The sequence below is a fragment of the Aquila chrysaetos genome, chromosome 2, assembly GCF_900496995.4.
Source record: "Aquila chrysaetos chrysaetos chromosome 2, bAquChr1.4, whole genome shotgun sequence".
Taxonomy (NCBI): domain Eukaryota; kingdom Metazoa; phylum Chordata; class Aves; order Accipitriformes; family Accipitridae; genus Aquila; species Aquila chrysaetos.
The window spans coordinates 72,490,799-72,517,111 of NC_044005.1; the positions used below are offsets into that span (position 1 = coordinate 72,490,799).

At 40.0% G+C, this 26,313-nt stretch overlaps 1 protein-coding gene across 17 annotated transcripts in view; it reads left to right on the forward strand.

The window, feature by feature from the left end:
* The window catches only part of SNAP91 (synaptosome associated protein 91), a 70,596-nt gene that overhangs the window by 31,276 nt on the left and 13,007 nt on the right, over positions 1–26,313 (forward strand). For 5 of the 17 annotated variants that reach the window (XM_030039625.1, XM_030039593.2, XM_030039606.2 and 2 more), the window contains exons 10-22: positions 1,225–1,295; positions 1,712–1,717; positions 2,674–2,701; positions 4,729–4,838; positions 6,047–6,147; positions 11,219–11,233; positions 11,379–11,549; positions 17,705–17,812; positions 18,329–18,586; positions 18,794–18,871; positions 18,978–19,049; positions 19,511–19,594; positions 20,471–20,554. In XM_030039625.1, coding sequence (XP_029895485.1) covers positions 1,225–1,295; positions 1,712–1,717; positions 2,674–2,701; positions 4,729–4,838; positions 6,047–6,147; positions 11,219–11,233; positions 11,379–11,549; positions 17,705–17,812; positions 18,329–18,586; positions 18,794–18,871; positions 18,978–19,049; positions 19,511–19,594; positions 20,471–20,554 — 1,186 coding nt within the window. The remainder of the gene's footprint in view (positions 1–1,224; positions 1,296–1,711; positions 1,718–2,673; positions 2,702–4,728; positions 4,839–6,046; positions 6,148–11,218; positions 11,234–11,378; positions 11,550–17,704; positions 17,813–18,328; positions 18,587–18,793; positions 18,872–18,977; positions 19,050–19,510; positions 19,595–20,470; positions 20,555–26,313) is intronic. The other 12 variants (XM_030039634.2, XM_041118311.1, XM_030039616.2 and 9 more) reach the window with 11 other exon arrangements.

Consider the following 26,313-nt stretch of genomic DNA (forward strand, 5'->3'; position numbering starts at 1 on the left):
CATGGGACATACTTAAACTCAAGCCATCATTTAAGGATTTTTTGAGCATTTTAAATTTCTGCATGTGTTAAGTTACCTTACTGCTCAGTTTTAATGCCAGAATTAATATGCAGACACTGTAAGTACACTTAGCTGTGCGTTGGTACTAGCAGGTACTAAGCATTCTGAAACACCTGATTTAGCCAGCCAGCTGGTTTTCAGCATACTGTATGTAGAAGCAGTAGGTAGTCCATTTTCAAGCACTGCAAACTGACTTTTTTGATGCATATGTGTATCCTGAAATTAAAGACACTATTTACGAAAAACACCATAGGTATTGCTGTCAGGAATTGTGGTTGATTTGAAAGAGACTGATAAAGAGAATTTCCCATTTAAAGACTGTACCATTGATGAACCGGTAACCCTGATGAAATCCTTGACTATTATATCCTACTGTATCTCTCAAGGGTTTCCTCATAGGAATCAACTTACCTGGACTCTATTTTTATACTGGAGTAGCTAAGCACACTGTTGTTTGCTACCGTTGTCACAGCAAACGCATGCCTGGGGGTATCGCCTGACCACAGAAAGGTTGCTTCAGATGAAACCTAAGATCAGGGAGGCTTGAAAAAGCTTAGTTTTTGTAGATGTCTAAAACAGTAATCTTTCCAAATTTTGGGTTAGCTGCTGGGCTCAGTAACCTGTGCCTGGCTACCATTTGGAGAAGAAACAGCTACAAGGTTTTGTGGTGTTGGGAGTCTTGAACCAAAGGTAGCTGCTTTTGGGGGCATTAGAAAGGACTTTTAGTTTGTTTTATTTAGACTGCAAATATTATCTAAGCCCCTGGTCATGAAAGAGGTGTTGGAGGTCTGACTAAAAGCAAAACTGAAAGATGACCTTAAACTTATTACTCTTAAAATTAACCCTGTGGATGCCTGTGCTGTTGTCAATGTTTAATACTGACTCAAAGCATGATGAGCAGCACATCCTGGATTTAGGCTTCAGGCGCTGTTTAGTAGAGGTAAAAGTTTTCTCTCTGCAGATTTGGACACAGTATTATCTTTCAAAAGCTGTCTTCATCTGAATACTTCTAGCACGGAAATCCACTATTTTCACAGTGGTGTTAAATAAAATAGCAGCATGAGCATACACGTGGTGGATTTCAGGGAAATCGGTGCTGGATTTCAAAGTATCCTTAGGTCAATGCAATGTGTTTAGAAATGTGTCTTTCTCTTTGCTTTCAAGGCTCCTAGCAGTCTCATGGAGACCCTTGAGCAACATCTAAACTCACTGGAAGGAAAAAAACCTGGCAACAAGTAGGTATATATGTTGTACCATGTATCAGGGCATAGTAGTAACAACTGTGAGACTAGCTGATGTTTAGGTTTGCCTCCCGCAACCTCCTTTTGTCACTTAGTTGTACAATAAGCTGTGGCAAGACTAGGCTTTTCCTTTCCCTTACAAAGTTGTCTTAATGGCAACTTTTTTTTCTTATTGGGGGCTGGGTGGAAACAACACACTAAACAACTAGACACTTTCCAAAATGAAGTAAAATTAACTGTGGAAAACTCCTAGAAGGAACTGGTTTTCCCTGCTGCTGAGGCTTGTATCATCAAAATTTGTTTTCTAATGGCTTTGCATCTTCTTACTAGATACTTGTCATGGCTAAGTCTAGGAAGGATTAAGCTAAACCTGTGTTTTCTCTTTTACTGTTGCTTTCCTTGCAATTTAGCGAAGGGTAAGTGCATATGTTTACATATCCCTCGCATGCAGGCATGGTTATGGTTTTTTTAAGATGGCTTGAACAGTTAGAAATAGATGTCGTCTTGAAATTGTACCTAAACTGTTGCTTGCTTTTGTATATAGTCATTGAGTTATTTTTGGTCATTTCTGTCATAGCTCCAGATCTTTTAATCAGGTCTACAGCTCCTAGGACTCATCCAATTCAAGTAGCCTATAGGATGGATGCTAGTTCAATACTGGTGCAGTTTTAAGTTCAACTCCTCCTTTCATCTCTTAGATCAAAGCAGCTCTAAAAATATGTAGCAGTATTTTCATACCTCATAATGATGAAAGTAAACAAATGTACTGACGTACATTTTAACTTAAGATTAAGGCTCTGCCAGTTAGTTTCAGTGTGATTTTTCTTGCGTGTGGGAAAACTTTCAGCTTGGACTTTCCAACCAACTGTTTCCATGCTTTTAAATATCATTATTTTAAAGTAGCTCTGACTTTCTTTAAAAGAACAGTAGACTTTGAAAATTTGCTGACACATCCTCAGAAGACTTATGTTAGATAACTGCTTCCATATTGGTGTTATTCTGCTGCTATTGCATGACTTTATAATATGGTGACATCTTGCCCCAGTAACTCTTTCCTACTGGCTCCTGTAGGCCCAAAAGCAAGATATTTGCATGCATCTCTGCCTTTTCTCCATTTAGTAGAGCTTATTTAAAAGGCAGAATAATCTTGTAGTACCAATTAGCTTAAAAGATTCATTTAAGATTTGAAGTAAAAACTTGCATTCCTTGTCTAAAGTGGCACGTGAAAGTTTGAGAAATGGGGAGGGCATGTGATTGTAGAGATCTTCAGAAAGCTGTCATGCTTAGTTTTTGGTCTTTTTGCAGGAGTTTTGATGACCAGAAACATAGTTTCCAAAAGTGTACTTATCTGAAAACCCCCTTTTTTTTCTAGATCTGGGGCTCCTTCTCCTCTGAGCAAGGTAAATACTGCCAATTGCTGTACTAGTTAATTCTGGTTCAGGTGATATGCTTTAGAACATCTTAGGTGCATAAAGAGTTAAATTTCCATCTCCTAATCTGCTTTTTAGACTTTGCCACCTAGGCCCTACCTAAGTGACAAAATTACATCTTTTAATGGCCTTGTAAATAATGGCCCCATAAAAGTGCTTCACTGTTCTGAAGGGCTATAGTGGTTATACCAGTGCAGGATGCTAAGCAGCTTTGCCAGGATCTGATGATTACACTTTGTGAAAGCATAAAAGATACACATACCTTTATCTCAACCTTTTTTTTTTTTTTCTCTTTTTCTTAAGCCTCATGTCAGTGAGAAACTTACTCCATGCTGTTCCTCCTCTCAATTCATTACTCCATTTGCAGCTTTTTAGGAGGAAGTTCTGACTCTTTTAAAACTATGTTCATGTGAAAAGCCAGGAAGAAAACTTTCATCTGATATACCTAGTTTCAGAATTGACCTTTATTAGAGAGACTGCTCACCTTAATTTAAAGCAAGAGTTGCCAGTGAAACTGTCTTGGTTTGAGTGTCAGATAAACTAATGAGCTTTATGGTGTTAGTAACAGCAGTTCCTGGTATCCCTGAAGCATTGCCAGGTGCCATAGTTCCGTGTCTAGTAATGGGTGTTGTGCAGGAAAAACTCAATGAAAACCTCAGAATCTGAGGGAGGCAGTTCAATGGTTGATTCTAGTGAAAGCTCTTAAATTTCCCTCCAAAAAGCCCTTTAAAAAAAAAACAAAAACAAACTACAACGAAAAAACTCTCTTGTTCAATACATAGCAGTTGGTGAGAACTACATGATGGCTCAGAAAGTGTTCTTACAACTTTAAGTAACCTCATCTTCCATGATTTACATGAAGAATTTGGACCATTCTAGTCTCAAACCTTAGTAAAGTCTTGAGGAGAGTCTAGAAAGCTTATATGCATCTCCTGCTAGAGTTGTGACGATGGGACGGCAGTAACAGAAATCAGAAGAGAATCGCTTCAAATTTGCCATTCTTTCTTGGAAGTGGTCAGAACGGCAAACAGTACTAAACATAGTACTTGTTTTCGTTCATTAGAAAAAGGATCTCTCTAGCATGTGAGATGCTGTAACAAAGCTCATAGTACCTTTTAGAATTAAATTGACACTCCTCAAGGTAACTTGAGTCTTCAAGCGCACAGAAGAGTTGCACTATCCTCTCCTGGGTGTCTGTCCTTGCCGTACTTAAAGTGTCTTATCCAGAATTGGAGGAGCTAATGAAGCAAAATAATAGACTGAGCTGTCTTTTATATCTTCCCAAGGACTTAACCGTTAGCACTGTTGATAGCTCTTTAAACTCTCTTCAGTCTGAAGGTTTACAGACACACTTTTAACTTAGTTTCTAACCATTTCTTTTCTCCCATCATTTCTATGGTTAGAGTACTATGGTGCTGTTGTGGATGAACGGATATTTCACTCTGGACGAAATGAAGGGTCTGACACATGTAGAAACAAACCTACAAAAATACTTTGTTCCTCCCATCTTCAGGGTGGTCTTAAAACTGAGAGGAGGGAGTTTGCTGGGGAGCAAACTGTTTTCTTGGAACTTGCTGAGCATCCTTTGACACATAGGAACTGTTAGTTACCCTAATTGGGATTTTAAAAGGCAGGTAAGGTAACTCCAGGTCACAAGTCTCTGAGTTAGTTGCCTAGATGTTGGGCGAGTCTTGAACTCAAGGGACTAAAGCTCATACGAGACTGGCTGCTGGTGTCTGCAGGCGCTCTGAATGCGTGCAGGAGGCGTTTCCTCTTGAGCCAGGCATTGCGAGGTGGAGTAACCTTGGAGTTTCTCAACTCTACCACCCTCTGCAAACTTAGCCCAGTCTTCTTTAAATTCTTTCAAAGGGGGGAACAGCTCACGATAAGAAGACCTGATGTCAAAATTGGGTTTTTAAAGTATGTGAATCTGTGCATGAGTTGTTTGCGGAGAAATGCTGGTATATTGAATTTGTATATTTAAAATATTTCTCCAGTCTTCTCCAGCCACAACTGTTACATCTCCTAGTTCTACTCCAGCAAAAACTATTGATACATCTCCTCCAGTTGATCTTTTTGCAACTTCATCTACAGCTGCTCCAGTCAGGTAAGTTAAAAAGCATATTTGAGCTACTGAGCTTGATGTAGATGCCAAAGTCATACTTGTAACGGGAGGCTTGCCTGCAGGATTTTGCTTACTTTACAGGTAGTGTACATCAGTATTGAATGGACTACATTATTCTACCAGTATAGATCACAAACGAGCTCTAACAAAAAAAAAAAAAAAAAAAAAAAAAATTGTGGCTACTCTGATTTGCTTTTGGTGTAGTAGTGATGTTGTACCATTCCCAACATACACTTTTAATTGAATAGACTGAAGTAATGTGCAAATCCAAAGTAGTCTTTGCTGACCTTCAGCATTCTGTTTCTAAAACTGCTGAATTAAGATTCCTTTTTCTTGCTGTTCAAATCAGCTAATGAAGCACAAAAATAATGAACTTCTGGAGGTTAAAATAAAAAATAAACATTTGACCAATGAGAAAATCTAAACCTTGCTTTCAAGTCAAAACCAGAACAAACTGCTGTTGCTCATTGTAATGAGCAGAAATGAAAGAACTCTAGACGTGTAAAAGCTCTCAGCTTGAACCAAAAGTCTGAAGATGTGACTAACTTCAGTTAAATGTCAGATGAAGTACTTCACTGAAGAAAGAGCTTCTATTGTTTATTATTTAAATGTTCTAAATGAACAAGACCTTGTTTCCTAAGCAAGTATCTGGCTGGCTTAAGCCACAGAAGTTTTACCAACTGTCATCTACCTAATGCCTATTTATTGCCTGGAAATGTGGTTTTTTTTGCTTTCTGACATGGCGCAGTGAAATATTGAAGTAGAATAGAGCTGTTTTCAGTCGCAGCAGTTATTTGCTCTGTTCTTAGGGACCACCTGGGATTTCGAGTTTTGGTTTGGGGGTTTTTTGTTTGGTTTCTTGTTTTGTTTGTTTGGGTTTTTTAGGACTGTAAAAGTCTCATGGATCTGTTACAATGTCATTATCAAGTAATGGAAGTAAGTTGAGGTCCAGTCCTGGGGTGTACTGTATTCTTGGCACCTACCGCAGTAGAGGAGTTTATGGCCACTGCTCTAATCCTAAGGCCTGAAAAAAATGTGTCTCTCAATCATTTCATCAGTCACCCAAACTAAGAGTAATTCCTACAATCCAGTCATGATTTTTCTTTTTTTTTTTTTTTTTTCTTTTTTTAACTTGATTGAAATGGCCAAATTCCTCCAGTATTTAATATCTCTCTTCCTTTCCTTGGCAGCTCTTCCAAACCATCCAGCGATCTTCTGGATCTTCAGCCGGATTTTGCCGCTGGTGGGCAGGCGGCTCCAGCCGCCCCTGCCGGAGCCACTTCATGGGGAGGTAGCGAAACCTCACTGTCAGCATCTCTTCTTGCAGTCTCCGTCGTCTTGCCTGGCTGAACTGAAACCTGGCTCTTTCTCTGCTAGCACAGGATGTTCCCAGCTCACTGCCAGGCTTCTGCTGACCTGACAGTCAGGCATCCCTTCGCAGCACAGGCTACTCCTTTTTCCAGGCATATGCATAATAGTATAAGCTGCTTATAAGGGCCTGACTGCAAAGCTGGGGGGAGCCAGGATTAGGTGACTAAAAGTGAGCAGGAGGGGAATGGCTGAAGGTGAACAGGTAGGGTAGGCCCTTTAAAACAGAAGAACGAGAACTGCTCGTGTGCCTATCGGCAGGTGAGGGCAGAAATCAGCTCTTCTGTTCGTAAAGCAAAGCTCACAGATCAGTAGGGGGAGGATCAAAAATATCTTTTACAACGATAAACGCATCTAAAGCCAACGGTGGCGAATTAGTTCTGCTGCAAGTGTGATTACCTCTGACAACTCTTAACATATTTTATTAAAATCTTCCTTGTCTGCTTAGAATAATAATATGAAAATAGAAGTAGAGGGCTAACTGCTTTCAAATAGGAATACCTAACCAGCCCTCTGAAATTTGAGGTGGGTGGTGAGCTGAGCCTGTTCCAGGCAGCGCTAGCAGCTGGTGATCTGAAGAGGACTGTGATAAATGTAGGCAATGCTCACTCCTGTCCTGTGAAGACAAGGAATTAGGCCAGTAAATGTGATTTAACTTACATAGTTGTAAACCCACTGTGGTGTAATCTTAGAAGATCTTGTGTGGCAGCTTAATGAACTCATCAGCCCTCTCACGGCAGGAATGCTACACTGAGTCATGCTGATTCTGCTGTGGATGCTAATACTGGGTACTAGTGGCTTCTGCATTCCCTGTTTCTGTCTTAGCTTTAGTTTGTTAAAGATGACATTGTATCTCAGCCACTTCATTATGAGAGGATCACGATGGCTGTCATGTAGACCATGATTTGCATCTTCCTATTTAATCTGCTGAATTGAGTATAATTTTTTCTTTCAGAAGTGTCAATTTTATTAACTGAAATGTAATCTTACCCAGAAAGCACGACTAGAGTCGTCTATTCTAGGATGCCTGGGACTAATTATTCTGCAATTTTTGATTGCATCCTATTTGTCTTGCTTTGTCATTACCAAGTACTGGAACTCAAGCTTTTGAGATGTTTGAAAGAGCTCAGGCCTCTGAGCTGACTTTTTTAAGCCGTTGCTCATTTATGCAGAGTAAAGAGCCATTATTATTGTAAAATACTGATTCGCATTGCAATTGAAAGCTGATTTACTTGGTCTTTTCTTTGCTCTTTTGGACAAAGCACCTGTAGTTTGGAACTTAGGTGTTTTTATTCTTCTGAATTACTGAAAACTTTAAAATTTACTAGTAATGCACCTAGTTCTCTTACTGCACAATGGAAAAGGACAGCTAATTTTTTTCCTTTGGCCAAGATTACCTCTAACCTCATCAAATATACTTCAGCCTTATCTTTCAGAATAGCATTTTGGTAACTTAGTAAGCTTCAAGTTTGTCTGCTTTACTGCTGGCGGGAGTCCAGATATAATGACCTCTTACTGCACTGGAATCTTGCTTTTTTTTTTTTTGCCTTTTTTTTTTTTAAACTCTCTTACATAATCACCAAACACCATGTCAGACATGCATAGGTTGAGAACTGGAATGGCTTTATTGTGAAAATACTGAAGTTTCCATTAATGTTTCATCTGATAATGAGAAAACCTTTGAGCCTGTGTTAAGGGTTGTTTTTCTCTTTACTTATTTAAACTAAATCTGCAGGATGAAGCCAGTAATCATTATAAATTGTACGATCTTATAGGTAGTATAGAGCCTTCTAATTAATGCAGGTGAGGCCACATTGGGAATACTGCATCCAGTTCTGGGCTTCCCTGTTTAAGGGAGAGGGAGTTGGCCGAGGACTACCAGGACTCCAATGATCTCTGGATCAGGACTCCACATCTCTTTGGAGAGAAATTGAGGGAGCTGGGCCTCTGTCATCTGGCAAAGAGGAGGCTAAAGGAGACTCTTAGTAGTGGCCTGGAACTACCTGAAGGGGAGTTAGAGAGCAGAGCCAAAATTTTCTTGGAAATGATAGTTGATTATAGTGAAGAGTAATAACAACACGTTGCAGCTTCAGAGGTTGATTGGATATGAGGAAAAAACGTATTTCACCTGGAGGTTAGGGCAGTATTGGAGCAGATCCCCCATGTGAGTTAGTGGACTCTCCTTTCCTGGAGATTTTTCAGGACCTGACTAGACAAAGCCATGACTGCTCTGGTCTGGTGTTGGGCGTAATCTTGTTCTGAGCAGGAGGCTGGACCTTCCTTCCACACAGGACTTCTGGGAGGATGTGTAACAGATGTGTAACCCTGCTACGTGAGCTTCCTCATCTGCAAAACTCTTCTGGCCCACAGCAAGTTAACGTGGGAACTCATGAGAAAGAAGTAGTAGTAGTAGGAAGCTGGAAGAATTGCTGCAGTTCAGAATAGCTAGGAAAACGTGAATATTAAATACTTCAAGACGCAGCATCAAACTGGCACTTTAAATGTCACATGAACCTCAGGAATACGTCACCAACAAACAACCCTGCTTTCTTAGTCTCACTGGCAGTGTAGATTCTATGCATTCTGGCATATACTGTATATTCAGTATAATACACTATAGTGGTATATACAGTACACTGTATATTTTGTTGTATACCTAGTATATTCTTGAATACAACATCGGTTATCTAGCAAATGAATTACAACTTGTGAAAACGTACACTTCTGTGCTAAGAGATGATCAAGGTAGGGTAGGTAATAAGTTGCCTGCAGCATACCGCAAGGTGAATCAATAGGCATTTGGCAGGCAAACTAGACTGTGGTATTACAAAAAAATACAGTAGGTCAAATTCTGCATCCTTGCAAGGTCTGGCTCTTGGATATAAAACCAAATTGACTTGAATTTCTGCTCTGAACTACCTTGCAGTGTGCCTTAGAACATGGATTTGCTATTAGTATTGTTACTTTAATATTACTATACAATAAAGCATTGGTTTGAGTCCTTCCCATATTAAGAGTAAGTATAGATTGCTATGCTGGATAATTGTAATTTCACTGTATTGTGATCTATAACATAAGTGGATAACAAAAGTGCATTGTAGAATAAGCTAGTAGAAGGTAAAAGTTTGCCAACAGTTGCTTATTTCAAGTCTAGCTGTGAGATGTCTACCTGCTGTGCAGTAATGAGATACCAGAGTGCTGCATTTTTAATATACTGTTACGTTCTTTCAGAATGGTGCTTTGACTTACCTCAGCTTGTGCAGTCAGTCTCAAGTAGAGCTCTTCCAAGGAACCAATTACGAAAATACCTACATGTGGTTTCTTGGTGCCTTTTAACAAGTGTTGTAAAATAAAGACAAACTTGTGAAGATTGAGCTGTGCTTGCTCCAAGCATTTTGCTTCCTACGTACTGAACCCACAGTAAAGCATCTGGACTCTGTGCTTGCTGTTCGGTGTGGATCAGATGAACCCATGACCCTGTTACATGTACAATGAATCTAGGAGCAACACTGAGCTACTGGTTAGTAAATAGGTAGTTGCTGAGCTCAGACTATTGTAACTGCAGTATAAAAATGTAATAGGCCAAACTGGTTAGTTTTCACAGGTTTTTATAGCTTATAGTTGTTTTTTGTGTAGGCAAAGCTTCCTCTGTCTTTGAGCGCAGTCTGACTGATCTCAGAGGACATCAAATTGTAGGAAAGTCTGTCATTAAAGATGCTTCATTGGCTTCCAGAAAGAGTTGACTAAGGAACTGAAGTTGGAACAGAGCCAGCCTGCTTAGGCTGGCAATCCTTCATACTCCTCATAGCAAGTGTTGACAGAGGTGGTTGTTTCTGCACAGTATGCTTTATGCATAGTATTCCTCTATCACAAATGCAGGAAAAGCTTTCAAGGAGGAGCTGCTCACCTCTTTTTTTTTTTTTTTTTTTTTTTTTTTGGTAAACAGTTGTACCAGTTGTCTTAGGTACAAGAACCACAGCCTGTCTGTCTCTCAGAATATACTTGGGGCAGTAGGGATGCCATGTATTGTATTCTGAAGTAACTTAACACTGTATTTGCAAGCTGCTCTCTGCTAGAGTACCCTGACTTTAGTGTCAGTTTTGTGAAGGGTTCTAGGGCTGATGGGTGGATCACAACAGCTCCCTTTGGCAGAACAGTAAGCTAAATTCTGTCTACTTTTAATGACTCTAATGTTGATTTTGACTGCTTTCTGACTACGTTGGTTTAGAAAATATGTGCAACTAAGCAGAATAATCTTGAGATTCTCTTTGGGATCTGCGTATGTTCTGCTAATAGCTCATTGATTTTAAATAAGCTTCAACTATGCCTGTTTACTGTACTTATATGTGTGCATTGGGGTTCATTGGGGCTCACTCCTCCCATGTATGCTTTTACTTGGTGAAAGTCTTGAATCTGTGTGCTGTTAGGCCCAGGAACTTGCATTTAAAATTTTCAATGTTCTTGGGGGATGTTAGCTGTTCATAAACTTCAAAGAAGTCTACCTACTGCTGGTCTCACTCTCACACTGCTAAGCCAAATGCAAGAGAGAATTAGTATAGTAGTGAATTGAACTTCTAAAGAAGTGATTCTTGGCTTTACCCTGGGCTACTGAAAGGTAGGAGACCTTCCTGTCAATGCTTACAGGCCACTACTTGGTTCTCTCTGTTACAGTTTAAGAAAAGAAAATCAGCTGTATAAAACAGAAGTGGTAAATACTACCAGTGTCTGAACATCTTGCTGATTAGATATTAAGGAACTTATCAAATACGTGAAACTTATGTACTGGTTCTGTTTTAAATAGAGCTATTAAACAGAACGAGCTTTGTCATGTAACAATAACTTCTTGAATGTTGGAAAATTGAGTGCAGAAATTATGTTAACATAGACATGTCACTTAGAGAATGAACATATGGCTAATGAACATCTTCAATCTGGCAGTTCTACTAATTGGTCTGTTTCTTTATTCTGCGGTCATTTTAATGGACAATCACTAGACCTCTTGGGAGAGGGTGAGTAATATTTTTGATTTCTAAGACTTTTGAATGTTAAGACTCCTTATTAAAAGCTCCAACTTTCTGGAGTGAAGTGATTGTGGTCTCTCTCCCTCTTCCCCTTACTTTTCCTGTTTGATCTTCATTATATGGTTGCATATAGATAATCTGGCTGCACTTTCCGGTGTTACCTCTGAGCCACAGATTTCAGATCCATTTGCCCCAGAGCCTAGTGCAACTACTGCTGCAACTACTGATACTACAACTACTTCAGCTGCTGCTCCTACAACTACAACTATTACTGCTGCCACTGCTGAAGTGGATCTCTTTGGAGGTTAGTTTGGTTGCTCTAGTGCTCTACACCAGTTCATAAGGTAGATGAAGCAATGTTGAGTTCAGTGTTGTAATAAGGCTTCTGATTTAATCAACTGTACCAGAGGTGCCTGTGTGTTGGATGCTAGATGGAACAGGAAATGTAAACTGTCCAACTACCTCTTTGTTTGCTGTGCTTTTAGCTAATAGCCTCCTCTGCATATATATGGAAATGGAAAACTGTACGCACTTAAGACTGACTTACCTTATGGTTGAACAGCTCAGAACATTAGTTTTCAGGTCCACACTGGGGTGAGCAGGTATTCTTTCCACATTATTCAATAACTATGCATTGTACTACAACTTCTGGGAAAAGCAGTTGTACTTTCACAGTTGAGGATGGATGCGGCAGCTTCCTGCCCCTTCATTACATGTTACACTTGAGCTGTGTTGTGTTTCTTTTGGATCTTTCCTGTAAATATAGTATTGAGCCAGCTGAAATTAGTATATTTCAGCATTCTTGAGTCTGGGTTTTAGTTCACATAGCATAATAGTAAATTAAAGTGGCAATGACCTTGTACTAAATGCCAGCTATACAACTAATGTACAGGAAACATATAGTTTAGTTATGCTTTTTCAGGCTCTAATGTTAGCTGCTAACCTCTTAAGTAAGAATAAATTTCCCCCTGTATGTTGTCAGTTTTCTTATCATTCCCACAGAGCAGGAGGCTTCTCAACAGCATGTCAGAAATTGCCATTTCTTTTCAACACTATACCAGCCCAGGTTAATGGAAAAATCTTCTGATTTACAAACTATTAACCATGTTTAAGATCACCTGACCACTGTATTTTTCTAGTTTTCTCTTCCTCTGTTGCATACTTTCAGCATGACAGTGGATGTCAGGAATTAGTAATAACTTACTGGAATTCAGTTTTGATAGCAAGTATGTTCTCTGTGGAGTGTGTTTATCGCTTCTAGTGACAGGAGTGCTGGAGAGCTCTATACATAAACAGTTGGACTATAAAGGTGTTTCTAAAGACTGAAAGTTCCCAGCTAGAAGCTTTGTTTAGGACTGCCTTCAACAGACAGCTCAAGATACCCCCGGTAAAACTGCTGAGAAGCTGTAAGAAAGGAGTACAACTGCCACCTGCTACTTAACCGTTCCTTTTACAAAGGTGGATAATAGTCCAAGTGCCACAGGATCAGGCAGTTCAGAAGCAATTTTAAAATAGTCGTGGGCAACGGTTCTGGGCACCACTAGGAGCAAGAGAGAGTCTGATGTTGGTTGCTCTCAGAAGCCTGTTGCAGAAGCCAAGGCCTGTGCTCAGTAACACCCCTGCAGATGCACAGTGTGTGAAACTTCTGGTGCGTAGATGTTGGGGTTGAGCCAGTCTTGGATGCAGCACTTTCAAATTGCATTATTAATTTAGCATAGATACATAACTTTTTAAAAAATGAAACAATAGTTAAATGGCTAGAAATCACTGTAAACTTGCAACGGGATTAGAAAAACACCTACACTTGCCTATTCTTCCAGTACTACAGCAGCAATATATACCCTTATTTTTTTCTACCTTTTCCACTGTTCTGTGCCTGGAAAAAATGGCTGCTACCAAATCATGAGTCTACTTACATATTTATAAAGTGGCAAAAGCTGGATGCTTTTTGTTTCTAGAGATGTAACTGATCATTAGATTACTCAGTGGCACACATTAGAAGTGGAGTTGCCTTCATCCTCCAATGTGGAAAGAATTTTACTTTTGCAGTATCCAGACTTCCGTGACTTGATCTCTTCTTTTAAAAAGAATGTATTTTGTTGCTCAAATACTATAAATCTCAAGTGGATTGTATATTAGACGAATACTGACTTTTTCCTGGAACACTTCAGGACAAAGCAAGGTTTTATTATTTGCAATAGCAGAAAACCTCTAGTTCTCAAGAAGAAACATCGCTAAACACACTCAGCAGTGAAGGTACTTCTGCAGCGCGTTCAAGACACCCACAAGGCAGACCCTTTTAAAGTCGTGGAGTCCATATTGAACTTCCACCTCTCTATTGGTGGAGTTTTTTTGTTTCTTTTTTGTTTTTTTATCTGAAGCTTGTGCTGTAAGTTATGTCCCATACTAACATTCCTTGTTACTTTAAGACTGTGTACAGTGCGAGAAGCAGTAGTTTTTTGGGCAGACACTGTTGCTCTCTAGCTTTTTTGGCACTACGCATGCTTACACTTAATAAGCAGGTATTTGACCTTTGAGGTCTGCTAGAGATACAGTCTTCAAGGTCACCTTAACTTTTTCCAGCTTGCCAGTTCTTAGTGGCTTTACATGGTTCCTTGTGGTGAGGTGTAGTAGGGGAAAGTACAGGAGCAGTATCTCGGGAGAAGGAATGTAAAGAGTCTTCAGGGAGCGGCTAGGTAGGGAAAGGAAGCTGAAAGCTGCAGGAAAAAGGCAGCCAAGTTGATGGAAGAAGCAGAAGAGGAGACTTGGCAGGAGCGACTGTGGACTGTTACTCTCTTGCACTTTATCGCTAGTACTTTAGCTGATAGGAGCCTGCATGCTGCCTATGACTGGGCTTTGTCTTTAAGAGGAAAAGCAGTTTTGCATTATGTCTTCATCTCTAACATGGTCTTGGAAAGCAGATGAGAAATGCAGGATTGATCCAGCATAACTTTTTTGAAGAATTCAATTTGATTAATGGGCGAGCTTTCAGTTACCTGGGCCAACTTGAACAATTCCTTACCTTGTTTCTAAGATAAACAAGAGGAGGTTGTTTTCAAAGTGCAGCTGGAATAATTCCTGAGAGGGAGAAACATAAAGGTAGAAGAAAGGTGAAATATCTTGAAATGCCATGTATCTCAATAACAGAATTTGGACACAGTATTTTTGGATGCTAGTGATGTGCTCTTGAGTTATATTCTGTTGTGTGATTACACTGTAAGCGATGCAAGTAACAAGCCATGGCAGACACTGTGCAAATGTCAGTTATTAGACATTCAGATGACATGAATCATAAGCGGGCAGAACTATGGTTTTCCCTTTAAAGAAATTAAAGGCAAAGTGATCAAGGCTTTTTGGCACTTGAGGGCTAATGAATGTCCTTTATGCTGGAACATGCTGGTATAGCAAACTAGTGCTTATTTTAAAAATTAACAACAACAAAAAAAATCCCATAATTATGATTCTTTCCTAGCACTAAGCCTAGTGGAATATTTCTTGTTAACTCAGGTCAGGTTCTCCATGTCAAAAAGTAATGAAGGTTGACTGAACAGGAAAAAATGTGGAAACAGAAAAAAATTCTTTTCACCTGTACACTTTAGTTCTATGATCTTTCCTACACTTGCGACTTTCCATAGGGTTGTTTCACATGTTGCATAATACATTAGATGATTATAAGTCAGCTGCATCTTCATGTGTGAGTAACTTTTGTCATGTATTGATGCCATGGCATCAAATAAAGCCTCAGTTTGTGAAATTAAACAGATCACTCTTCAGGAACGCTTATTTTGCTGCAGACAAGATGTATTGAAGCACTACTTCAGTGTTTCAGAACTGAAAAATGACCTTGTTTGCACATCATTTCAGTAAAAACTATTTTTATTTAATAATTTAAATGTTATGCAGTACGTAATACATACCTATCACTCCTAATAGGTGTTCCATGCAGTGTGAACTTGCAAAGGTTTCAGCAACATCTCTTTAAGTTTCCAGGCTGTCTGTAAACCCATGAGGATCATGTGCTACTTGATTCTAGAAGGCAAAAGCTAGATTCACTTTTGAAGCAGAAGATGCACAAATGTAAGGAAGTGGCATAAATTAAGTAAATATAGTAACTGCTTTAAAGGGATAAGATCTCTTACAGTGCTGGGTATGCAAAAGTAGGGTTACTATGCCAACATGGAGGAACAAAAAAGAAAATAAACAGTCCGATTTATTTTTTTTTTTTTACTAATAAAATATGTAGTAGTTAATTGTATCCATTTCTGCATGTCATGCTAGATTTTAGCAGAAGGCATCTGTGCAGGTGCAGCAGAGCCTTTTGAAAGGCTTCAAAGAACTTGGTAAACATTAAGTGAAAAAACCAAAACCAAAACAAACCAATAAACCCTTGGTTTGAACTGTGAGTTGTAGGGTCACCTGTTCAGGTTGGTTTGTCTCTATGCTCATATAGGTTTCTTGAACTTCTCAGAGTAACTAATATTTGAAGTTCTTAATATTGTGTTTTTCCTTTAGATTCCATTAAGACCTTAGGTGTTTATCCCACCTGCCATTTAACCCAAGTATGATGCTAAAGAAAATCATTGCTTGGCAACAACCTTATTCAGAAGTGGCAATAAATAATAAAGCTGGTGCCAAGCTAGCTGTTCCCTTCCGTCTGTGGGCTGGAAGGAATTTGGGCTCTCCTGAATTTCTATGGCTGTTGCATGTGGAACTTCAGTAGTCTACATCTGGACAGGAATAGTTGTTACTTGGAAGCTGAAGTGGTCCCAACATAGAACTAGTGACTAAGTCTATGCATTCTGAAATCCCATTTTATATGAGATCTGGAGTCTATCCTTTCATACTGGGAAATAATTGTAAGTAGTGTTGACTGACTTCTGGGCCTACAAGTTTGTGTGGATAGAAATGTGCTCTTTTGAAAGAGCCCAGGGTGACCCTCCATCTGAAAGCTGGCCCTGTAGAGCAAAACCCAACATGACAATACCCATAGCATATTCTCAAGCAGTACAATTCAAAACTCTTCAGTCCAGTTCTGTGTGGAATTTCTTCTACGCGGTGTATGCCAGCGTCTGGTATACATACAATACTGTGATGTTTGACTGATTATGATTTTTTTACTCGGACAACTGCCATCCAGTTTTGTTGTTGAACCCTGTTACGTGAAAAATAGAATTATATTTGAAATGGCTTATTAGCAGGCCTTTTTTTGCTACTAACTCATTTTAATTCTATTGTACAAGAGTAATTGGCTTTCATCTCTTCTGTTGAAGTTTCAATGCATGTTCTTTTGAGCTTTTTTAGATTAACTGGCACAAACTTGTTTTTAAAATGGTTGTTTTCATTTTAAAATTGACACTCAAGTTAAAGCATGTTAAGCTTTTTCCTGTACTAGTTTGACAGTGCAATTGCAGTATTCCCCAACAGATTTTTTTTTTTGACTTGCTAACTTTGTAACAGTAGAAAAATAGCATTTATGAGCATCTTGAAGTATTTAATCTTAATTGTGCAGTCTTTTTGTGAAGAAAATGCTTGCCTATGAGGATAGTCCAAATGGCACTGTCCATTAGGACTACTTCATGGAATTAAGAGCTACAGATGGTGGTTTAAGCCTAGGAATGATGCTGTAAAAGTTCAAAGATTGAAATTTAAACATACCACTTAGAAAGTGGCAAACAAAAAAAACCAGTCAAAAAAACCTCATGAGCGAGTTGTTCCAAAACCCCTAAACAGTTGTTTTCACTGACTTGACTGGTTGGCCTAGAGGTGATCCTAAAAGAAGGAGACACAAACTGTGGCTGGCCAGTAGTTAAGATGAACATTCTTGATCTGTCAGAAGGAAGCTGAGTAAATTATAACCTATGCATCAGGTTATGGCTTCAGAAAGATCCGATTGGAATACTGTTAAGAAACAACTAAGTTTGATTTCTCAGATGTTGCATGAGTGACTTGGCTCAAAAACTAGAAATGGTAGATGCAGATCTCTGCCAAAATAATTGGATTGTTATTCGTAGCAGTGCTTAAGTTTGCAAAGCACTATGCAAATAAATTCACAGTTGCAGATTAATCACATGTATTACAGGCTTTGAGCATGCAAGTTTTTAATATCTTTATTAACACCAACTTACTGCCATACCTCTGCTCTTTCTTCATTAGTTAATTTTGGGTAGTACATGAGCATGCTGCTCTGAACCCTTATACAATGAGAATAATGCCTTCTTTTACACTCACTGTACCTCGTGTGGGCAATGCAAGAAGCTCCATCTTCAAACCCTGTCTAGAACCTGCTCGTGTGGGGTTGGGGGAGAGACAAAGCGTTTTGCGCTGTGTGACTTGTCTTGCTGTCAGAGTAACAACATTCATGTTGTATAAGGGGATCTACCTGTGCAATTTAACTTGGTTCTTTTACTATATTTTTCTTCTCTTTATCCTTTTAATTTCTGTTCTTACACTGCACCCAAGATGCCTTTGCAGCTTCTCCTGGGGAAGCCCCTGCAGCAGCTGAAGGGGCAGCAGCACCAGCTACCCCAACCCCTGTAGCAGCAGCTCTTGATGCATGTTCAGGAAATGGTGGGTTTTATGTCATTAGATAGTCTCTTGTTTTGCTGGTTTTTTGTATAAACTACATGGCAGTGTGTTTTTCTGAAATTTTCATAGTGTTTGCAATTGGTCAAACCAAATCTTAGACTGAAGAGCATGCTTAAAACTGCCTGTTTCCGAGTCCCAGTAACTTTGTGTTTATTCTGTAGTACTAATAAACCATTCTGTCAGTGCTGAGTTTTGTAAGCAGTAACCTGCTAAACTGGATATTCTTTTGTCATATTTCTGTCTTTTTTTGGCCTCGTCAAACAGCCTGTGAAAGTTCTCCCCTTTAGTAACTAGACTGCTCAGCCTTTCGGATGGTCTTTATTTTGGAAAAACATAAGTAACATGTCTGGATAAGTAAGCTAGATGTAGAGCAACCTCCTGTGTGTGCGTGCGTGTATTTGCAGTATGTGCATTGCCTGTAGTTGCTTTGTTCTTGACTTCCTCCCTCACTGATCCTAAGTATGCATACACATATATTTCCCCTCTCCTTTTTACAAGACCCCTTTGCCCCATCCGAAGGTAGCGCAGAGGCTGCTCCTGAGCTGGACCTCTTTGCTATGAAGCCAACAGAGACTGCTGTTCCTGTAGTTACCCCTACAACTAGTGCAGCCACTCCAGTTCCTGCAACAACTCCTTCTCCAGCTGCTGCTGTTGCTGCTGCTGCTACCGCTACTACAGCTACTGCCACTACCACTACTGCCACCACTTCTGCTACCGCCACCACCTCCGCTCCTCCTGCTCTAGATATCTTTGGTGGTAATTTTGTTTTTAACTCTTTGATTCTGGTGGATTGATCTGTCAGGAGTACAGAACAAACAAATCCTTGTTGCGTGCATGCTGCGTGCTAGGCTTTCAAACCAGAGAGCCTGTTAACTCCAAATACAATGTACAAAAGTTGAAAGTTCTGCTTTCAGTCCTGCCTTTCAAAAACGAGTTAAAGACGTGTTGTGTTCTTGGCCTTAGATTTATTTGAGTCTGTTCCTGATGTACCTGCAGCACCTAAACCAGATGCTACTCCTAGCATAGATCTCTTTGGTACAGGTAAAGAGAGAATTCTTCTAATACTCTGCTGCTTTGATGCTGTGTAGTGGTGTAAACTGACTTGAGTGATACTTACTTCTCCTCGGTTTTTCTTTCATTTCTGAAGATGCTTTTTCATCTCCGCCACATGGAGCTTCCCCTGTGCCTGAGAGTTCTCTCACTGCTGATCTCTTATCTGGTGAGTGCTTGTTTTTGCAGGCCATCCTACAGACTTCCTGGGTTTGTTTTTTTTCCCCAAGATTAAAAAAAAAAAAAAAAAAGGACTTATTGCCAATTTACATCTTTAAGCTGAAATACTAAGTTGTGGGTTTGATGCTTTGGTCGCAAGATGTGCAGTTGCTGAAGATGCAAACCATGAAGTGGCTGACACTGAAGGTAAGTAAGTACTGTGGTTGTTGAGAGAGTAAATCCTCCTCTAAGCATAAGAAAATTCTTAATAAGCAATGCTTTCTTTAAAGTACTGTGTTTTTCAGTTGCTGTGTGAGAAATGTAACACTTTATGTTTGCAGTTCTGAAGACTGTTACCTGAATTTACCAACCCTGTGGTTCTAACTGATGGAGCCCATGTGGCTTTGAAATATTTAGCTATCATTGTTGCCTTGCTGATACTAAATATTATTTATCCTATGCTTACTGCAGTGGATGCATTTGCAGCCCCCTCTCCTCTGCCCACTGCCTCTCCAGCAAAGGTGGATTCTTCAGGTGTGATTGACCTATTTGGTGGTGGGTATTTTTCTTTCCTCACCACTTCAGAGTTGAATCACTTCATTTCAATTACCTTTGCGCTTTGCTAAAGCTGCAGGTTTCCCATTCTCACAGCTTTTCTGTGTAGCATTACAGCTAAGACTAGCATGTCCAGTTCTTCATATTGCACAATAACGAACTGCAAATACGCTGTCAGTGTGGTCATTCTGTTGTCATGACACTTGCCATTCTGTCTTCAGTCAATGCATGTATGGCTCTTCCTCAGAGGTCCAATGAAAGTCTGTTGTCTTCTTTTTTTCTTCTTTGCAACTCTCCATGGTCATGTTGTTTTCTCTAAGTTCCGTTTCTCAAAGCAGCTGAAGTTTTGAGGGTGGCTTGTCTCAACCTGGGTATCTGAATCACAGGATCTTTGTTGGATTTGACAAGGTGGAAATTAGGATGGGCACAACCAACTCTAGGAGTGTTGTAGAACAGGAATGTTACTTAAAGCAGTGAATTTTCAAACATTAGTGAAATATTCCTCTAAAAAGACTTATGTGAGTCAGTAGGTTCTGGCTGGAATTACTCCAAACTCTCATCTGATGCATTCATCTCCAAAGGGCTTAACCCTCTTGTCTAGAACACTGTGGTTTGTATGGGTTTTCTGAAAAGAGGCCCAACTAAAAGAACAGAGATTTCTTTCAAGTGCTGGTTTGTTGCACCTCCTTTTTTCCACCCGAACTTTGTATCCATGGTACTGCTCTGCAATAAAGATGGCCAAGCACTTTCATTTTCTTCTTCTGATGAATGAAGTGGTTATCCTTTTGTCATCTTTTGTTTATAATAAGTGATGAATTGATGCATTTAATATTGACCTCTTTACCTTTTCTTGATGCTTTCTGGAATTCCCTTTAGATGCTTTTGGAAGTAGTGCTTCTGAACCCCAGCCCGCAACCCAGGCTGCTTCTAGTTCCTCAGCTTCTGCAGACCTACTTGCTGGTAATAAAGAACTTCTAAAAACTTGTTGTTTTAATGCAAAAGAAAGAAATGGTCTTTGAAATCTTTTATGTTCCTTGGGTGTATGTGGACTTTTGCAGTGGAATAAAATACTTGTTCACAAGATTTCTTAGTACTTTAGACATCTTAAATTAAAACTACAGTGATTTATAATGGAGGCACTATACTGCAGTACAAGTTAACTTCCTAGATTATCTTCTTCCTATGCTCTTTGTTTTCCTACCTCCTACACAAGCCTTATTTTAATGTACTGTTCACTGAATAGGAGTGTATACCTAAAGTTTCTTTGGCTGACCGCAGCAGTATTTAAGTGGTATTGCAGGCTGTGCTGCTTGTTCCTTACTGCTAATTCATCTTCGTTTCTTGGTTGATTTGAGGCAGGTTACACATTTAAATGTTAGGAGCTTGAATAAATAATTTGGCAGCAGTCTTGCATTTAGCCAAGGAGAATGGGGTGATGAGAAAGAGCTTTTCTGAGCACAAGGGCATAGAAGTGATAGAGACCCTCTCCTTTATACTGGGTGAGATGAGGTCTCTGCTAGTGCTGAATGTGGCATCACTGCCACACCCTATTTCAAAGGTTCAATAACTGTATCATTGCAGTCTTATCCTACAGATAAGCAGCTTCAGCCAGATTCTGTTTGTACCATTCTCCAAAATTTGTGCTATACCATGTATTTTAGTGGTTATAGTGATTGTGCTAAACAGCTGTAACTCCTTCCCATTGCAGTTTGAAGTTTGTAGAGAATGAGATCCCAGCATGTCTTCCTCACTTTTAAAGGAAACTAATGCACTTCTGGTTTGAGGAAGACTTGGCTTAGTTTCCCCCATCTTTCTGAAAGGTGAATTTGTCAGCAGAATTGGTTCGTAGGTTATCCTTCATGAACTCCAAAGATGATTGTTAGCTTCGTGTTGTAGCTTTGTGGCTTTAATTCTGAGCTGGAGTGATAGTCTGCCTTTTATGGACCCGCTAACCACTCTAGGTATGATGGGCCCTGACGTCAGTTGCTGTCTGGGTCTCTCATGCCAGCTTACACCGTATCAAAATCCAACCCTGTGTATGTTTTGCATGTTTTGCCTTTATATGCTCATGAGAAGTCCTCCGTTGTATGAGGAATACATAATGCAAGTGAGATACCTTAGTATGTAATCTACTCTAAGTGCTGCGAGTTGATACAGGTGGGTATTTGCACGCTGAAGCCATCTCAGAAGAGGACACATTTTCTAGTACCTGCTTTAAGTCGGGCATCACCTAGTTGTGCTGCAGGAAGGTAGAAGTAATTTAGATAATAATAATGTATATGTCCATTCTCAATCAGTTCCAGTGCTGGCAAGCCAGCTACTTAGAAGTGGAACATAATGCGTAAATGCATGCTAGAGCTTTAGTACAGGCAGCTTCGGGATTTTAATTTAGAAGACCACCTTTTGCTTTAATATTGCTTCAGTAGGTCTTTGTATTAGTCTATGGATAGCTTAAGGCCAGTCAGGCTTTAACTAGTAGATCCTGAAACATGCCAGTCATTTGCAGTTGTATGTGTTATCAGGGGACTGGGTGCAAAGATGTTGTTGGGCAGAAACTAATTCTGCTTATGCGAACATTCCAATACAAAATATTTTATGTCCTTATCTGTAACTAAGCTTAAATTCCAGTAGGAATTATGCTCCAGATGGCTTAAACTTCAGCAGTGTGCTCTCTGAATCTGATGAGTCACATTAAATCAAAACCTAAATTATAAAAGGGATGTTATAAGTCTAAATACTTAAGCAGACCTGAAGCAGTTGGGGTGAATAGATGATTTTTTAAAATATTATTTTATTTTTGCTTTGAATATATGTTCAAAAGGGCTCCAAGTAGATTTGAAATTTTTTTTGTCTGATATAGGGAGTCTGTAAACATCACAGCATATTGCTAAGCATTTGTTCACCCTAGATAATGGCAGATGTATAGCCTGCAGTGTAATCCAGTTTTAAGTTTCAGAGTGTCCAGAACTCATATGGTGGCTGAAGGCTTGTCCTTCATGGTTTGTGAGTATTTGGTTGTACTAAGTGTTTATACGCATAATGTTATGAGTGTACTTACAATGCATCATTGTCTTAAGTGTTCTGCTGTCAGGTAAGTTTCTAGTCTGTTCTTGGCTCACTCTGAAAATATGGTAGAATTTTTTTCATACTCTTCTAAGCCTCTCAGCAGACAAGACTAGAACTATGCTGATAAATACAATAGTCTAGCCATTTTCCCTTCTAGATCTTTCTATCCAATTCAACTGTGTGCATGTGTATCCCAGTACATACTCTTATAGCATGTTCTTATAAGAAATCTTACTTGAATGTGTAAGTAAAAGCAACCTCAAAATTGGGCAGTTGGGGGTGTCCAGACAACACATCTAACTCGGATGCTGCTGTCTCTGCAGACTCACTCTGGGTCTCGCGCAAGCCCTAGACAACTCGGAACTTAATCTGTTAAAGCATTTTTATTGCTTCTGTGCCTGATGTTGCTGTTAAATTGTGAAAGGCTAAAAGCTATGGAATTAGCAAACTTCACCTGAAGCTGGGGAGAACTCTCTTCCATAGCTGGAGAAACAGACATTTTATGGGACTTCGCAAAAGCTTACATAACTTTCTAAACAGAATTTTATAAATGGATGTTAAGTCATGCCCTGCTGCCAAGCTCCTTGTTCTCACTCAGAAAATGGAAGGGATCTAACTGAGCACAGGATCTTTAGATTGCTCCAGTGCTTTAGGAATTGATGCAGTCAACTGCCTTTGCCATCCCTGTATCTTGTCAACCTGCTTCTGCTCTTAGTCTTTGGAGATTAGTACTTTTTTGCAGAGAGTTGAACGCAGGGAGCTTTGCCTTGGAGCAGATGATAAACTAGGATGGAGCTTGTATGTAAGGATCAGAGGACAGGCCAACATCGGTGATGTTTTAGCAGGGTTCTGCTACAGACCACCCGATCAAGAAGAGGCAGTAGAGGAAGCCTTTTTTAGGCAGCTAGGAAAAACCTCACTATCACAGGCTTTGGCAGCTTTAACCACCATAGTATGTGCTGGAAGAGCAATAGGCAGTATGGCTGGGTGCAGGTAATCCAGGGGACTTCTGAAATGTATTAGAGAATCTCTTGGTGTGGCTGATGAAGACGTACCAGAGTGAGTTCAGCGGAGGGCCGAGATGGTCACCACTGACGTGGTGACACATGACATATGAGGAGAGGCTGAGAACTGGGTCCATTCAGCCTTAAGAAGGGAAGGCAAAAGGGAAGCCTTATAGGTGTCTAAACTACCTCACTGGAGGATACAGAGAAGACTAGCCAGGTTCTTGGAGGTGCACAGCGGTAGGAAAAAGGGCAATGTGGCTGGGAAATTCCAGTTAAATACTGGAATGTCTTTATTTTTACCATGAGGATGGTCAGATATGACAACAGGTCACCCAGACAGGCAGTGAATTCTTTCCTTTTGGAGGTGTCAAGGCAAATCTCCAGGCAACCTGATTTGGTTAGACTGGCTTTCAGCAAGGTGTTGGGCTGGCTGACCTCCAGAGGTCCCTTCCAACCTAAATTATCCTGTGACAAACCCGCTTCAAGAACAGACCTTGGAGAGCTGAGAGCAGATCTCTGATCCCAGTGTGTTTGTCCAGATTCGGAGTTAGCGTCTGTGAGCGTGTGACTTGCTGTGGGCTAGGATTTGGGTGGTAAGGGCTTCTTGGTGCCAGAACCCTGAAGTAGGCCTAATAAACACAGGGAAGCTCACAGAAGCTTTTGAAATGCTCTTTACTTTGGACTGCAGTAAAGAGGCTGCTCTGCTTCCCTGGCTCCAGGCGGTGCCCTTGGTCGGTAGCATCTGAAGGGACCAGTTTAAGTTATGATCTGAGTGTTTTCAGTCATTGCCTGCAATCTGGCAAGCTTCAGCTGAAGGACGTAATTTATGAGGTGTTTCTAATCAGGTTCTGTTCTCCTGGACCTGTAGCGCATAGTCAGGTTTGCTGTCCTCTCCCAGCTGTGTCTGGGGCCAAAGTATTTGTTGATATAGGCCAGGCATTCCACAACTAAAGCCTGCCTGCTGGTGGTACAGCAAGTTGCTGGCTTGGTGCCCAGGACCCGGCAATGGCACATCATTCTCATTTCCCTACTGAGGGTTTTGGTTTGAATACAATTACCTACTGCTAACTCACTTCTCTTCTAAAATATGCATCTGATGCGTAAATAAGTCTGATGCTTGCGTCAAGTGTGTTTGTATCAATTTCTCTTATTCTTTCAACATTTGTTAAGTGTTTGGTGTTTAGTCTTACCCTGTTCTCTGAGAAAGCAAAGTTTTCAGGGAGAGCATCTGAGATACCACAGTAACATTTGATATAATTGATGCTCACAATTTGAGCGCAAGCTCTCTATGTTGAGCTCTAGCCTGTCTTGTAGTTAAATGGCTGGCAGACGCTTGATTTCATAGCTGGGAAATGTGCCGTTGTCACTGTTTGTAAGATGTCTGCATAATGTGCTGTAATCGATATATCCTGTGACCATGAAAAACAGTTTGGATAAAGAAGTGGTTAGAAAATCTTCAGAATTTGCTTTATTTTCCCATTTTTAAAAAGCTGACTGCCCCACTGAAATGGTAACTAAAGAAGGCTGAAGAAAGAAGAGAAAGGAATTAGTTGACTGCTTAAACAAGAGTGGTACAAACTATCTCAGTAAAAAGACAGCAAGTAGTGATAAGGGTTTAGTGTAAATAGATGATCTCTTCTAAATTGGCAAGTTGTATTTGGTACTTAATGTCAACAATGTGACTGCTGGAGTAGCATGCTTAATTTTTCAGATTTCACCCACATGAAAAGATCTGTATTTACTTTGGGTGACAATAGGACTTAAAATGGTCTCTACAAATTGGAGAAAATTATCTAAAGGAGAAGTTTCAAATGAGTAAATGTTCAAGCTTCTGTCCATAGGCAGCAATGATTAGCTGGACAAATAAGAACAGTAGCCTGTAAGGCAGGATGTTCCCTGAGAAGAAACTAAAGGCAGTGGTAGAGCACTGCCTTGTCACTGGCTTGTGCTCAGCTGTGGCAAAATAATACGCTTCCTACTCTGATATGGGGGGGAGAAAAAGTACAGCCTGCAGGTTGTGCGGAGTGTTCTTCCTGCTGTATTTGCGTAGTCACGGTCGCAGCACTGAGCTCAGATCTGATCCTTTCTGTGCAAGGGCAGCTGGGAAAAAACAAGGCTGAGAGACTGATGATATAGTATAGAGAGGTCTTGGACATCATGTCAAGAAGAGATTGAATAAGAGGAATGGCTTGTAGACCAAATGTCTGTTCTCATTTTGATGGAGTTTTAGCATATTTAATCAGTTGTCAGAGTCTGTAGGTAATACAAATAAGCTTAAATTGCAAGGGAAATCAAATTATATAGTGGGCAAAGGAGGGATTTTAAGAATAGTAAAGCATGGGAGTGCATTGCTTGTAGGCTAGAGAATCTCCATGAGAAGGGTTTATTTATATAAATATAGGGTTTATAATATATACATTGACCTTAATCGTGGAGATTCTCCAGCCTACAGGCAGTTCAGCTGGGGATGCTGTTGATCCTGCTTTGGCATGGGAGTGGCGGGGGGAAGCAGCTTGAAGCCATCTTGATGAGGGAGACCAGGATGTTTTAAGATGGTGAGAGAGGCTAAACTGGATTAGTAAAACATTGTGTTCTGAATTGAGATTCCAAAGTAGTTGGTGGGTGATCATATGCTTTTCTCAAGTT